This window comes from Poecilia latipinna, unplaced genomic scaffold, assembly GCF_001443285.1.
Source record: "Poecilia latipinna isolate Pla-1442-1.1 unplaced genomic scaffold, P_latipinna-1.0 Scaffold1277, whole genome shotgun sequence".
NCBI lineage: Eukaryota > Metazoa > Chordata > Actinopteri > Cyprinodontiformes > Poeciliidae > Poecilia > Poecilia latipinna.
The window spans coordinates 32,293-47,622 of NW_015113893.1; the positions used below are offsets into that span (position 1 = coordinate 32,293).

Genomic DNA, 15,330 nt, shown 5'->3' on the forward strand with positions numbered 1-15,330 from the left:
TTTTTTTTAATTTTAAATTCAGTTTATTTTTTTTTTTTTTTTGATTTCCTTAATATTTAATTTTATTTTTTTTTTTTTTTTTTTTTTTTTTTTTTTTTTAGCTCTGCAGGGGTTTCAGCTCTGGCCACTAGCAGGGCAGCAGCTCTGCAGACGCTGCAGACCACTTGAAGTGTTTTTACACTTGAGGTTAACTGCTGCTGTGATTTAGGACTTGTTTTTCTGTCTACCAACTCAATTTCCCGCAGGAATCAGTCCCGCTCCAAAGCTAATTGTCTGTCTGCTGTTTGGTCCCAGAGAAGCTGCTGGTTATGGGAGTTTTATCACAGAAAGCGTGTTGCATCCCACAACAACTTTAAGAGCAGCAAGACTGAACCCATATTTACTGAAAAATTAAATGGTGAGCTGGAACTCTGGAAAGTTAAAGGTATAACTTTCTGATTAGGAAATGTTTTAAGGACACAAGAATTGAGTCATCAACTCTTACAGAAGAGTATTGATCAAAACCCATTCACGCTTTTGCAGTAGCTGTAGTAGCTGGGCATAAAAATAAACCAGAAAGGAGGCACAACCAAAACTGAAGTCAATAAAAACATGCAAATTATTCTGTAAGACTGTTTACTTTGTCATAATGACAAACTCTTCATAGCATGTAAAAGCTGTGTTTAAAAGCTGTCTATGATAAGCTAAAAGTGAATTTGTTTCATAATCTAGCAGAATTAGACAAAGATGAATAATTTCACCTCCCGCTGCATGATCTCTAAAACAAAACAAATGCTGTGCATTTCCCAGATTTATTTAGCATTAATCAACGATATTTATACCCAAGTTATGGATTATGAGGAAAATCAGTGGGAGCTGGTAATTAACATCATCAAGAATTAATGGTATTAATCATTCCACTGACGTCTATTTTAAAATGCTTTAATTGGATAAAAAGTAACATCAAAAACAAAAATATAAGCAAAGATAATTAAAATTCTCTGGAAACTACTGCTGTGAGAGAAAATCTTCTAAATAAGAACCTTACTCTAATCTCATTGAAGAGGTCAGGGGGACAGTAAGTGTCCAAAGTTTTATAATGTTCTTCAAGATTCAGATTATTGTTTCTTCTCTTGGTTGTTACTCATTTTGGATTCAGAAACTGGTGATATAAATAAAACAATTATGCACCACATTAGGCAAACGCAGCTAAAGATAGGATGCAAAAGATAAAAATTACAATTACAATAAAAATACAGTTACAATGAAAAATACAAACAGTTGCAACACAAAATAAAAACAGTATATTTTTAATTTACATTTTAAACATATATTACAGATATATATATATATATATATAAGCAATACTTTTCTGACATTGTACTTTTGGTAATATTTTCAAATAGGTTCTGTGTATATTTTAGTAAACCTTAATATTTGTAAGTACCATGTAAATAGTTTCTAAGTATATTTCAATAAAACACTTTCAGTTTAGGCTTACGAAGTATGAAATTAAAAAATTAAACAAACCTTGTAATGAAACTTGCTGTAACTTTAACAAAGTAGTAAATAACACCTTTCAAACCTTTTGCTGTTTTGTGTTTTTATTTTTTTTTACATTTTTTGTTGACCAGAACAAAGCTACTCTGTATCTGGAGATTATGGGGGAGGAGCCATCAGGAGGTAGAGATCAGCCAATGAAGAAAGATAAGAAAATGGATTCTGCAATATTTTTCAGACAAGAGAGAAACCAAGAATATAAAGAATCCATCTTAGAAGATAAAACTCTGTTGAATGAAAAGATGAACAACTATTTCCAGTTTGATACAGTAATGCAATCAGGGCTTATTTATGGAGTCTCAATTGATAAATTACAAAAGTTAGATGAATAATTCTTGCAAGAGCATTTAACTTACATTTACAATTTTTCAAGCAACATTGGGTGATAAAACATGAGCAATTGAGATGAGAATTTGTTGTGGTTGAGTTTAAAAGTAATTGGAGAAATACAATAATTTGAATGATATCTGCTTTTCTAAGCCCTGCTTTTATTTCTGAGACACAGATAACAGCGGTATTCTTTTAAATAAAACTCCTCACCGAGACGAGCTGAACACAACATTTATTGATCTCTAAGAGAAACGAAGACTCACAATTGTTCAGTCTTCTGAAAATCGGTCGTGCGTCACTGACAAAGAAAACGCATCACGCACCAGCAACAAGATAAAAAAGGATTTGACAATCTCATAAAGACACACTTTAAAATTACAAACAAAACAAGAACATATATTAAACGACTGCAATAAGGGATGTGCTTTAGATAATTAGAAACTAGATTAGATTTAAATTATGATAAACGGGAAAGATGTGTACCATTAACCTCTGCAACAAGTGCAAAGGAAAGATATTAGAAAAGACATTTTCATCCCCTGTAATAAGACGCCTTATAAAACACAGTAAGCGATTAGACGTGTGAGAAAGATCAACCAGACTCTCTCACACCAGATGCTCCATGACAGAAAAATTGCAGCATTTCAAATTTTTCCATATTAAATGAATAATGTGTATTTTCACAAATTCGTGGAATGAAAAGAAGCACAGACAGTGTGCGCACTTTGCGGTGACATGTTGTGTTTTTATGCTGCGCAGAGATCCGTGAGGCATTCCGGGTTTTGGACCGAGATGGGAATGGCTTCATCTCCAAGCAGGAGCTGGGCATGGCCATGCGCTCCCTGGGTTACATGCCCAGCGAAGTGGAGCTGGCCATCATTATGCAGAGACTGGACATGGACGGTGAGGCGCTACATAAGGACACACACTCGGGGGCATTTGCAGGGCGTGCAGAACATCCTCATCCTGTTTTAATGTGTTTCTGCTTGCGGATCTTTGTTTTCTGTACTTCTGCATAGTACAGGGAGGAGTAATTTGCTTGAGCAGAGGTATGGAGTGTTGAATTAGAATTAGAATACCTCTTTCACTTGCTTTGGATCGAACATGTTTTCTTCAGAAAGGCTTCACTAAAACACCTTGTAAATGACCTAAAGTGCAGCAGAAAGCCAGATTCAAAGGACAAATTTCCCCCGAGACAATAAAGAACGAGCCTATCTGTTCCTCGTACTTAAAAGTTGCGCTCTACTTGTAAATTCACAGCAGATTGCAATTACTCCAAGGCAGAACTTGCATCAGGAAAAACCCATTCAGTCTTTCAGCGGTTTCTTCTCTGACTGCTCTCGGCTCTTGATTTCACAGTTTGCCATAAATATCAAAGGTCAAAGCTAAAAGCTTTTTGCTTTTGCGCCTGTGAGTAACCGACCACCTGAAAGCAGCACTACCATTTGTCCTGAGGCGAGATGCTATCTTTCCTAAAATCCTGTCTACCTTTGACTTTCACAGTCAACACATCACAACCTGCACTGTCTTTTATGCTCATTTTATGTTATTAAATATCAGCGTAAGAATTAACAGTATATCTTGAACTATCCTTCTGTAAGCCTCAATTATTTCAGATTAAATGATGTTCTTTCAGAGCATCATTTAATCCGGCTTTGCAGTGATGAACATAATGTTAGACACTGTGCAGCATTAAACACACAGATAGGTCTGTGATCTCTCTGCTGTCAGTTTTCATCTTTCCTGGAGCTTTCCAGTCGAGGCTGGGTAATTGGGCAACAACTCAAGGCAAAATCCAATCTCTTTGAAACCGCTGTTCAAAGTAAACCTTACCTTTTGTAGATGTGGCCAAAACAAAAGACTCTCCAAGCTGGAGAGAACTTATACAGAATTAGTATTTGTTGCCAGGTTGTGTTTGTGCAAATGGTACTTAATAAAAGTTTGTTTTTTTATGCTTAGGCAAAGGATATTAGGAATTCCCCTGATATAATTATTAATGACTTACAAAAGTAATAATATCCATTGAACCTTAGCTACAAACTTTTGTGTTTTGTTCTAAAAACGTGGCATTGACCAAAACAAAGTTGTACCTATTTCAAATTTGATGTTTTTCTGCTTTGTTACAGATAAAAATTTAAAGTGTGCTGTGTCATGTACTCAGAAACCTCTTACTTTGATATGAATATTATATTTATTCACAGGTACTGGGAAGGTAGATGGATGGAGCTTTGTAAACATTATTAAAAACCATTTGAAACCTGTTTTTTTTTCAACAAGGTTTTAATGTTGTGACTTTTTATGCTTCTTTACATGAAGAGCCCACTGCAGTGAACATCATAGAAAACCTCCTGGTTATTCCACCAAATACTGATTTCTGAACTCTTCCTGAGTTAAAACATTATTATTATTGTTAATAAATGAATATAAACTTATTTTATTTGCATCATTTGAGCTCTGAAAGCACTGCATTTTTTTTTTTATTATTTTGCCATTACTTACAGGTTATTTATTTTCGGGCCAACAACCTTAAATATACAACCAGAGTTATTTTAAAATTGCTTAAATAAAGCATGTTTATGATATATATATGCAAGTAATTACTAAATTACTGTAATTAATTTTGAAAACCTAGTGTCATCATTTATTGTGTCACATAAAATCTTAGTAAAATACTCTGTAGTTTGTATTTGCATTGTGTTCAAAGGGTTTGAATACTTTTGCAAGGTAATTTACTGAACTGTTTCCAATGCTGTTGCTTTACTGCTAAGATTTTTTATGCTCCACGGTGTAGCTTAATGAATTAAAAGTTAAATAAAGCTGACAGTCGTGATCGCAGCATCTTCAGGTTAACATCTATAAATCTGGGTGAAAATGATGGTGTTTACAAGTTCCTGTAATGAAGCTGTTCATGCTGCTGATGGGTATCATTAACTACATGCAGCAGCAGAATACATGATGCAAACATTTTTACGAGTCGTGTCTTGTGAATTTAAATTAGCCAAATATTCCCTGATCTGTCATAAGAACACCTACGCCCAAAATCTTAAAGATACACGTCTGAGTTGGCGAAAGTTTGCTGCAGCTCTTTATGTGTGTCGATGGTGTCACAAATCAAAGCATATTTAGTTGTTGTTCTGTCACATTTTTTATTGCTTTGAATATGTTCAGCCAACATGGTCCATGCTGCAGCAGCCTCTGATGCGTTTCCTCCTGCAGGGGACGGCCAGGTGGACTTCGAGGAGTTCATGACGATACTGGGGCCTAAGCTGCTGTCGTCCGACAACAGAGAAGGATTCCTGGGCAACACCATTGACAACATCTTCTGGCAGGTGAGAGACAAACCTTCCTCCTACCTGCGGGCAGACAGTCTGCTCCTCATCATTCAGGCGCCCTGTTACTTACCGGCTCCATCTTTTTCACCTCATCTAGCTCACCTCTGGCTGCGCGTTTCAGCATTCAGAGGAGTACTTACATGCTTAAGCTCGGCTCTGGTTCCTGCAGGGACTCTGCACTGACACAAATAAGAAAACACACACACACACACACACACACACGCTCCAGTCCCCCCTACCTGCTTCTGCTACCTGCCTGCCAGAAATTGTTTTTACTTAGAGACTTGAAGGAAAGGAGACCTGCAGAGAATTTACTTGGGTTTTTGTATGCGGGAGTGATTCTGGGTTTGTGTGTGTGTGTGTGCGTGTGTGTGTGTGTATTTACCATTCACAGTGTTGAAGGAGGCATTGCCAAAATAAGGATTTTAGAGATGCAGCACTGTCTCAAAATGTCAGAGCATGTTTGCGTTTGAGAATCCAAACTGGGCATTAGTGCTGCAGCTCATGAACAAGCTCTTTTTACATCCTGACTTTGTTTATGAAATCAGCTCCAGACAAAGAACATGCATTCTGTGCCTCATGGGTAAAAGCATATGACGTTATGGAAATGTGTGTGTGTGTGTGTGTGTGCGTGTGCGTGCGTGTGTGTGTGTGTGTGTGTGTGTGTGTTTTAAAAGCAAGGACTAGTTGAGTCTCAGCTCCTAGGAAGCTGCACTCTGCTTTCCTGAAGTTAAACGAGATAAGTAATTAGAGCACAAGTGTCAAACCTAAGGGCCGTGGGCCAAATCTGGCCCGCCAGAGCTTTTTATGTGGCCCTCTAGGCTCCAGACACAAAATTACATCAATGAGTAACATTTTCACATATTGTTTCACATAACATTTTCACATATTGTTTCACATAACATTTTCACATAATGTTTTATAATTATGTGAAAATTCTTGCAGTTTATTGCAAATTTTCCAGAAAAATGGTCAAAAATGTCGAGTTTAAGTGGCCGCTACCTCCCACCTGCAGGTGGCAGTGTTTCTTGCTTTTACGACTTCTGCCTTAGCCTTACTGGATGTCAAATTATAGTCAAAAAGTCACATTTAACGTCATAGATATTTCTAAATTAGCACCACAAAATCTGTTATTTTGATCGCAAAAGAAAAAATTTGCAAAAAACAATCATTAAATGCTGGAGAAAATGATCAATATTATTTTGTTTTAAGAAGTAGTTATCGACAGGTATTTATTAACGTTTTAACAGTTTAATAGATTTAATCTGGCACAACCGGTCCTTGAGAACATTCGTAATCTCTAATTTAGAGAATTACATTTAGCCACCAGGACATCCACAAAGATTCCCCCAATTCCAGATTTCATTGTGAAATCTCTTCAAAAAATATAATTGAAGAAACAACAGTGTGTTCATTCCATCAGGGAACAATAAACTAATTTAATGTAAAAATATGCAGATTTAGAACACCTTTTGTAAATGAGACAGAAAGTGGAAGAATGAAGCAGCCAGACGGACTGAGAGAGGGCGGGGGGGAAGAGAGGTAAGCTGGACAATGAACAGGGATGAGAGAGGAAAGAGGTGGGAATGATGGAGGAGAGGAGAGGATGCCCCACATAAAGATTTGGGAACATAAAGGAAAACCACAAAGGAGAAGAGGGGGAGAAAATTAAAGAAGTACAAGAGACTGTGATTCACGAAGGTCGCAGACAGTGAGCATCTCTGGGGTGATTTAAAACGCTCACCTCCCACAAAGGGAAACGGCAGACTGAAGGCAAACAGGAAGAAAAGTAGAGGAGAGCAGGAAAAGATGGAGGAAGCGTAAAATAAAAGCATAAAGCAAAAGAATATATAAGTGGAGAGGAGGCGGGAGGGGGGGATGAAATGGTGGGAGGAAGAGTGTCTCTGAGGATTGTGAGAGCTGCATTTTGCAAGTGTCTGTTTATATTTCACAGAGCTCAGAGGGAGACAGCGGAGTCATTGTGTTAAAAAAGGGAGAGATGGAAGAGGCTCTCCATGATGGATACGGCACGCTGAGCCATAATGACTCAGTTCAGCGTGTTCAGATGATGCGGTTCTTTGGGGAATTGGCTTGTTTTGTTCGGCGCTGGACAGAATTATCTGAATTATTAGGTGGGCATGCCTTAGAGGGACGCTGGAAATAACAGAAATAAACGGATTTTGTTGCATTTTATTATCTTTTAAGGATACTCAAGATGGTGTTGCATAAAATACAGCTTTATGGTATATTTGCATTTTATTATCTGACAGGTACCATCTTGCAATGATACCTGTATGAGCACAACATGTCTGCTACCTGAGCAGCTGATGCACACCTGCTATTTGTTGTCATTTTGTTTATTATGTGACATGAGATAAATAAGTTTTGACGTATGCATCATATATCCAAAACTGTGAAAATTTCTGTGATCAAAATGATCAGCTTATCTGAATTTACTTTTTATAGGTTTGAGTAAAATGAACATTGTTCTTTCATTCTGTGAACTACTGACAACATGTCTCTGAAATTACAAGCAAATATTTAGTATTCATTTGCAGAAAATGAGAAATGGACAAAATGACAAAAAAGATGCAGTGATTTCAGACATCAAATAACACAAATAAAACAAGTTCATATTTGTTTAGAAACGACAATATTAATGTTTTAACTCAGGAAGAGTTCAGGAATCGATGTCTGGTGGAACAACTTTGAGGTTTTCAGTTTGTGGTCTTTTGTAGACGCGACATCTATTTTTTCCATCGCAGATTTTAAGATGAAAAAGTAAAATTCACATTCAGTTTAACACAATCAATTGGTCATGGATTATTTCAAATGAGCAAAACAAGGTCATTCATGAATCAGAAACTTTGACACGTATTGAGAAAGACATTCAGCCAGTAGAGTTATAGCACTTTTAGGTAAAATAAATTCATACTTTGTTGTTTATAGGAAGCGACCGGTGGGATATGAATTCATTTTAAATGGCTTTGGAGGAAAGCAGATCTTATAGAGCAATAAGTTTCAAATCCACATCTGATTACAGCACCTTTGTGTTGTAATCAGTTGTTTTCTTGTAGCGTCTTGTGCTGGCTCTCTTCATTTATGCCCCTTTTTAAAAGTTTTCCTTTTTGTCAAAGGCGTATTTTAACTCCCTCCAAAGCTTTCCAGTGGGGTCTATATTCTGGCATGTGATTAAAAGAAACTTTTTCTTTTTGCTCATTTTTTCTGGTCTCCATTGCTAAAACCCCCCAAGACTTTTGGCTCTTTCTGAACGTTATAAATCTGGAAGCTGAAGAGTAAACAAAGTCTGTTTTCATCAATTTGGTGCCCTGAGTGAAATTCTGGGTTAGCGTCAGAAAATCAGACCCCCAGACCTGGATAGGTGCTAAAATTAACCCAACAATCTTTCGCCTCCTCTCTGACTCCATATGTAAACAAATTAAGGGAGAACATGAGAAGTAAAAAAGCTGTTATTTTTTTCACTAATAACGGCTCATTCACCCTCCCCTCCTGGCCGATGCTCCCAACTACGCTTGTTTTTGCAGAAAATTGCACTTTGAGGGGCTAAACTACACAGGAAACTTTTCCTCCTAGCTTCCCTGATCCCGACGTAAACATTGAATCAAGCCTGATTCATAGAAGCTCAGTGTAAAACATCCCAGTTCATCCCAGCAGCCCGGCCCTCTGGTCCTGACTGTTCATAGTTGTTTTGGTTGGCAGTTTGTCAAATCTGATTCAGAATGGGAAAATGCCTTCCTGCCAGCCAGACTATTGATCAAAGTTACTTGAGCCAATAAATTAAATGGTTTCTTTATGTAGTGTGCTCTGAGATGGATTCTGCTTTGAACTGGCACCTTATGAACTGAATTTAGAAAACATTTCCAAAGTTAAGTCAAAGTTACAGCTTCTTGAATGATGACTTGTCTAGAGAGTCTGACATTAATATTGTTGAGCTTTTAATGTGTTTTTTTTTTCAGGGTTAAATTATTTTACAACAAAGGACTTCAGTGATTTTTTATAAAGAAAAAGTAGATACACAAGTTTGAATGTATGATGAATGTTTTTCTGAGATGTTAGAGAAAGTCAAACAGGTTCATGATTATTAATACACATTAAAACCATTTCAATTGGAATTAAGAGAAACAAACATGTAAGTAACTTTTCAGCAAGATATAGGAGTTTGTTTTAAGTAAATAGTTTCTTAATATCAGTGACAAAGTACTATTTCCATTGGAAGATAAATTTACTAATAATAAGACATTTTTCCATATTATAAGTGAAATAATCTGCCAATGAAACAAGGACTTTCTCATCAATATTAAGGAGTTAAATCAAGCTCCTACACTGCAAAAACACAAAGTCTTACCAATTATTTTTGTATTGTTTCTAGAACAAATATCTTAGTTCACTTGAAATAAGACAAAACTAACTTATAAGTAACTTTTCAGTAAGATATAGGAGCTTATTTTAAACCAATAATTCCTTAATATTAAGATAAAAAGTACTAGTTCTATTGGCAGATTATTTCACTTATAACTTTGGGAAAATGTGTTATTGTAAGTGAATTTATCTGCCAATGCAACTAATAATGTTTAATCAATATAAAGGAATTATTTACTTAAAAAAAGCTCATATACCTTGCTGAAATGTTGCTTGTATTTTTTTTTCTTATCTCAAATGAACAAAGATATTTGCAGTAGAAACCAAACAAAAACACCTGGCAAGATTTTTTATTTTTGCAGTGTGTATTTTGCTGAATGCTTACTTCTAAGTTAGTTTTGTCTTATTTTAAGTGGATAAAGATATTTGCACTAGGAACTAAAACTACTTTGTAAGATTTTGTGTTTATGCAGTGAAAACACTGTTGGTCGTAACCTAAAGCCTTGACCCGGAGTCTAATGAAAATGTACGTTCAGTTCCTAAAATCTGGATTTATGTAGTGACTCTAATCACTTCTGAAAAAACTAAATGTTTTTAAAACATCATACAAGAAGAAGGAGGATTTCTGCAGCTTTTCTAGGAACACTTTTTGTTCATTACAAAAAGTTTGACTCATGCAGATCTGACAAAGTTCACAATGTCTTCAAATGTGTGCATCCAATTATTTTTTGAAGTTCTTTGTTGTATCATCATTCAGCTGTGGAAGAAAAATGGTTCAGAAAAAGCCATGCTGATGATCAGGGTATGCAAATTTCTGACACAAAAGTGGAAAAATAAGTAAAAAAATAAATAAAACGTGGGCGATAGAGTGAAAAGAATCTCTTCCGTTTTCATCTGTTGAAGCAGTACGAAAAGCTTTTTCTAATGAATCTTTTTAAAAAAACATTACATGCATGTTATGTAATATCAGCCGTTTGGTGGATGCTTTGATCTGCAGTGCGGCTCTTTGTGTGGAAATGCTTTCAATGTGGCATCCAAACACTGAGTGGGGCTTTTCATCTTCAGAATGTTGTGTTATGCTGACAAAATCTGATTTTATTTCTGTAGATTGAGACTTTTACTGTGCCTGTGTGGCCTGCTGACACCACACAACATAAACTTTACTTAAACTTAAGTGAAAATAGCGCAGAGTAAAACAAAACGTGACTGCATCCAGTCAGTGTTGGTGGCTTTTCGGAGAAGGGTCAGCAAGCAGAGCAGGTGGAGGGTCTGAGGAAACAAGCTTGTGCTGCTTGAAGGCCGGGAGGATTAGACAGGAAGGACGCCGTGTTAGCACCTGTTCCTCTGATTGATGTGTCTTGGCTCCTTCTGCATGTCACAGAGTCCCCTGCTGGGCTCCTGGTAGCCGCTCGATCATATGCACGCACAAACACACCGTTAGAAATGATTCAGAAAAGACAAAGACAAGAAAACTCAATATTTTTGTCTGCCCCGGTCGTCACTCTGTGTTTGTCCTTCAGAGACAGCAGAGGAGGAAAATAAAACATTCTGCCGGGTAGTTGCAGGTAGCGGGTCTCCGCGCAGACAGACAGGAACATTGTGCGTTTTCTCTCTGCCTTCAGCTGTCATGTCATCTGTCCTGCTGCTGCTGTTCAAAGACTTGTTCCTCTTTTTCGTTGCTCGTGTTTCGGGCTGAGACAGGAATCAAGCTGCCCCTCTAACTGTTGTTGCCACTAACTGTTCCTGTGTCCTCAGGGTAGTTTTTGAGTGCTTCCTGTCCCGTGTTTTGTAAAATACCTTCTTCAGCAGAGTTGCACTGCTGCACAACAAGACAAATGTGAAAACCTGAGAGATCTAATTCATATTGAGCATCTTCTGAACAATCAGAAGTAAAGATAATTTAATTAGTTTTGCTTAAGCTATCATTCTGAAATCAAATCAGAAGATTAGCTGTAACAAATTATTTTAAGTTGGTCCAAAGAAACATTTTTTCAGTGCAGAGGACATCATTGTTTTGCTTTTGCTTCTAACTCTTGTTTCATGCAACAATGATTATATTTATATATTAATAGAAACAAGTAAGTGTTTTAATTAGCCGAAAATCAGTTTGCAGAATTAATGCATCTACATTAAACCATCCATTCAGAGGAGCAAGCTGATCTCTCTGTGTTTCGCACATTAATATCTATTTGGCATGAATCAAAAATGATTTCACTTCAATTAAGGGACAAAAAGCACAAACAATTGCAACTGATAATCAGAATTAATGTTATCATTAATCAGCCTAATGTCTCTCTGCTGCGTAAAAAGAAACAAAAATAAATTAAATAAAACAAAATCAACTCTCCAAATACTCTACAGCACAAATGAGAAGCTTTAGGGATATCTGATTAAAAATAAAACTTTTGTGACATATTTCTTGAGCTCTCAGGAGTTTAATCCTTTAGTTGTCACCCCCAAAAATGCTTATGTCAGACAATGTTTACTAGCGTTGCAGGTTTTTTATTTTGTGTTTTTAAAGTGTTCTGTGACAGTCAAAAACACAAAATGAAACTGAATACCTGCCTCTTACTGAAATGCCAAATTGCACTTTAGTGTTTTTCAAAGTGTGCAATCATGTAGTTTTCATGTAGTTTTGATTTGAAAAGGATGCGGATCATTCCTGATCAAACCCTGGCGGAGCTCATCACAAAGACATAGTTTCTGAAAATTGCCTTTTCTTGCCTGTTTTAACCTTATTATTCTTACTGCTTCTTGCACATTTTTACGCTTTTTTTAAGGTTGCAGAGATAAAAAAAAAAAAGAAAAAAGCTGTTTCAAGTTGCCATGTCTGGTTGAAGTCGATGTCATTGTCTGTGTTGCTTTTCTTTGCTCAGAAAGGGAAAAGAGGCTCAGAATGAACACTAGATTGTTGGACTCTGCATTGAAATTGCTATTTGTATGTGACGCCTCCTGGGTTTTAAATTGATAGTATTTCTGTTTTCTTCTGTTCCCATTTCTGTGTTTGTGTGGGAGTTTCCATAATTACAGTGCAAATCACTCAAAAAGGCAATAGCAACTGTAAATTAAGACTTCTGCACAGAGAGTGATGCTTACAGGTACATCACGATCTGAGAAAAATATCACTTTTTAACTAATATGTAGACATTTTAATAATGCTCACCTGGTTGATTTGATTTGTGTTAAATCAATACCCAACTTCTATTAGCTGGGCACATTTTTAAAGTCAACTGTGTTTCCAGCAAAAGCACTCAGGATGATAAATAATATACATTTCCAAAGACACAAATTATTGAACAGGAAAGAATTAAATACCAAGACAAATGTTGTGCACTTATATAATCCTTTTCTAATCTAGTGGAGGTTCCACAAAGCACTTCACAATGCGTTTCTCATCCATAGACAGCCTTTTTATTATGTATTTGCACTCTGGATATGTAGTCCTTTTTAATATCATTCAGCCACCAGAGGAAGGATTTGGGAACAAATCCCCTCTCCAGTTTGGAAAACATCCAGCCTCCAAGTGAGCTGCTGTGTTTGGGGACAAAGAATAATTCAGAACCACAAATTAAACTTGGAGGTTACGTTTCCTAAAAGAAAAAATCTATTTATTTTTACAGCACAAGATGAGCAAGGCTATCATTCCCTTGCTAAAATGAGCATCTTCTCCTGTTACAACTCTTCCTCATCTCTACCACTATTGTCTGCCAGTTCTGTTTTCTCCATCTGCCTCTCACTACTTCATTCATCTGGCTTTTCTTGAACTTCATCATACTTTCCCTTTCTCAGCCTCCCTCTTTCTGCTCGTTTCTCGCCATGCCTGCCTCAAAGAGGCCATCTGTTGTGCTAAACCATGCGGCTGATGGTATTCCAGGAAGCCAGGGATGTAAATATTCCAGACATGCTAGCAGGTTTCAGGACGCTGGGCGCTTGCGTATTAGTGGAGTCTGCTGAGGGTTTCAGAAAGCAGGTGAATTTTTTGGATCAGTGGAGGCGGAATAAGAGTCTGATGTTAAATGAGAAGCAGGTGACGGCCTCATAAATCATCTTGATCGTCTACAGAGATGCAAACATGTGTCTGTTTTTACTGTAATTATTGAAGCTGTTAAAGGGCTGGTGTGGTTGTGCATGTTGATGTCAAATATCAAAATAACTTAGACCATTATTTTAGGAACTTCTTTAAATACAATCAGAATTTCACACAGAATTAGACTAAAAGTAGCGCCAGTGTTCCTTTGCATGACAACGTATTTTCTAATTTTGCTGATGTTTCTGTTTCTCTGCGTTGATCACTTTGTGCCCCTGCAGTTTGACATGCAGCAGCTGTCTCTGGATGAGCTCAAGCAGGTTCTGTTTCACGCCTTCCGGGACCACCTGACGATGAAGGACATAGAGAACATCATCATCACGGAGGAGGAGAGCCTCAACGAAACCTCAGGGAACTGCCCTGAGTACGAAGGAGGTGAGGAAGCTGCTCTCAGGGAAAGTCTTGGTCCTCTAATGAAGACTTGGAAAGTTTCTCACAGGAAATATTGTGCTCTGTTGTTGTTGCTGTTATTTCACAAGGTCAACACTAATGGACTTATCAATTTATATGATCGGAAAATAGAGTGAAATATTGTTTTGCTCTTTTCCCAGTTGGCTGATTAGAGAACTAGACTCTAAGTCCTCGTCCTCTAAGAGAGACCACAGATCTAAAAGTGCTTTACCTGAAGAATCAGAATAAATATTTATGTTTTTCTGTGTCGATACTTTGCATTCATGAACATTTTGAAAGTTAATGTTGCTGTTTGTAGAAGAAAATACACCTGCTACTGATTTTACTTCCAAAATCAAAAACATCAGCAATCTGCTACTTGAATGAACACAAAGTCGTTTCTAAAAAAGGGGAACAAATCAGTAATTGTTAGATGAGATGAATGCAGCACATGCTAGGAATCTGAATATTTTACCCAAATATGAACCAAACATGTTCAGATTCAAAGTGATCTTTCTTTTATCTTTGTTGATTTATTTTCTTTTCCATGATGTCACATGAGGACCAATGTGCTGGAGCTACATTGATTCTCCTCCACACTGTAAAACAACAAACGTCTCTAATTTACGGTAAATACCGTCAGCTGTGGTTGCCAGAATTTTACAGCGTAAATATGGATTTCATGGTAAAAACCGTATAAATAAGGTTTGATATGATGACTTCCAATAGTGTTAAAATATGGCGTTCAAGGTGTTGCCCCCAGAAAACTTGCTGAGCATGGTGGTTGGGCCGTCGACAGTCATTTGTCGTGTTTTCGTGTTAAAAAATGTTTAAAATTGACAAGAAATTTTAAAATATCATGTGACAGTTATATGTTATTGGGAGACTGGAAAATTAATACCTAAACACCAACTATAAAGTCTTAAAAAATGCAATAGTAATAAAAAAAAAGCCAACAAAATAAATAAACAATGCTAAGCCTGGTGGGGACACAAGCAAAGCCTGGGGGCCCGCCAGGCTTATAAATATATATGTGAGAAACCCTGATGCATACAAATATATATTTATTTATGTACATTTTAGAAAAGTAATACAAATCCTTTAAGAATTAATTTTCTGTTATTATTCTGGCATTTTTGCATACAGAAATAGTTCAAGGTTCTTCAACCTTAGTCCTCTGCAGGTTTTAGATCAGGGGTGTCAAACTCAATTTCACCGAGGGCCACTTCAGCATATTGGCCCCCCTCAACGGGCCACATTGATGGTACAAAT

General features: G+C 36.8%; 1 protein-coding gene across 2 annotated transcripts in view; it reads left to right on the forward strand.

Annotated features, from left to right (window-relative positions):
- The window catches only part of LOC106961212 (calcium-binding protein 8-like), a 41,837-nt gene that overhangs the window by 18,469 nt on the left and 8,038 nt on the right, over positions 1-15,330 (forward strand). For both annotated transcript variants that reach the window (XM_015054780.1, XM_015054781.1), the window contains exons 3-5: positions 2,629-2,772; positions 5,086-5,198; positions 13,890-14,043. In XM_015054780.1, coding sequence (XP_014910266.1) covers positions 2,629-2,772; positions 5,086-5,198; positions 13,890-14,043 — 411 coding nt within the window. The remainder of the gene's footprint in view (positions 1-2,628; positions 2,773-5,085; positions 5,199-13,889; positions 14,044-15,330) is intronic.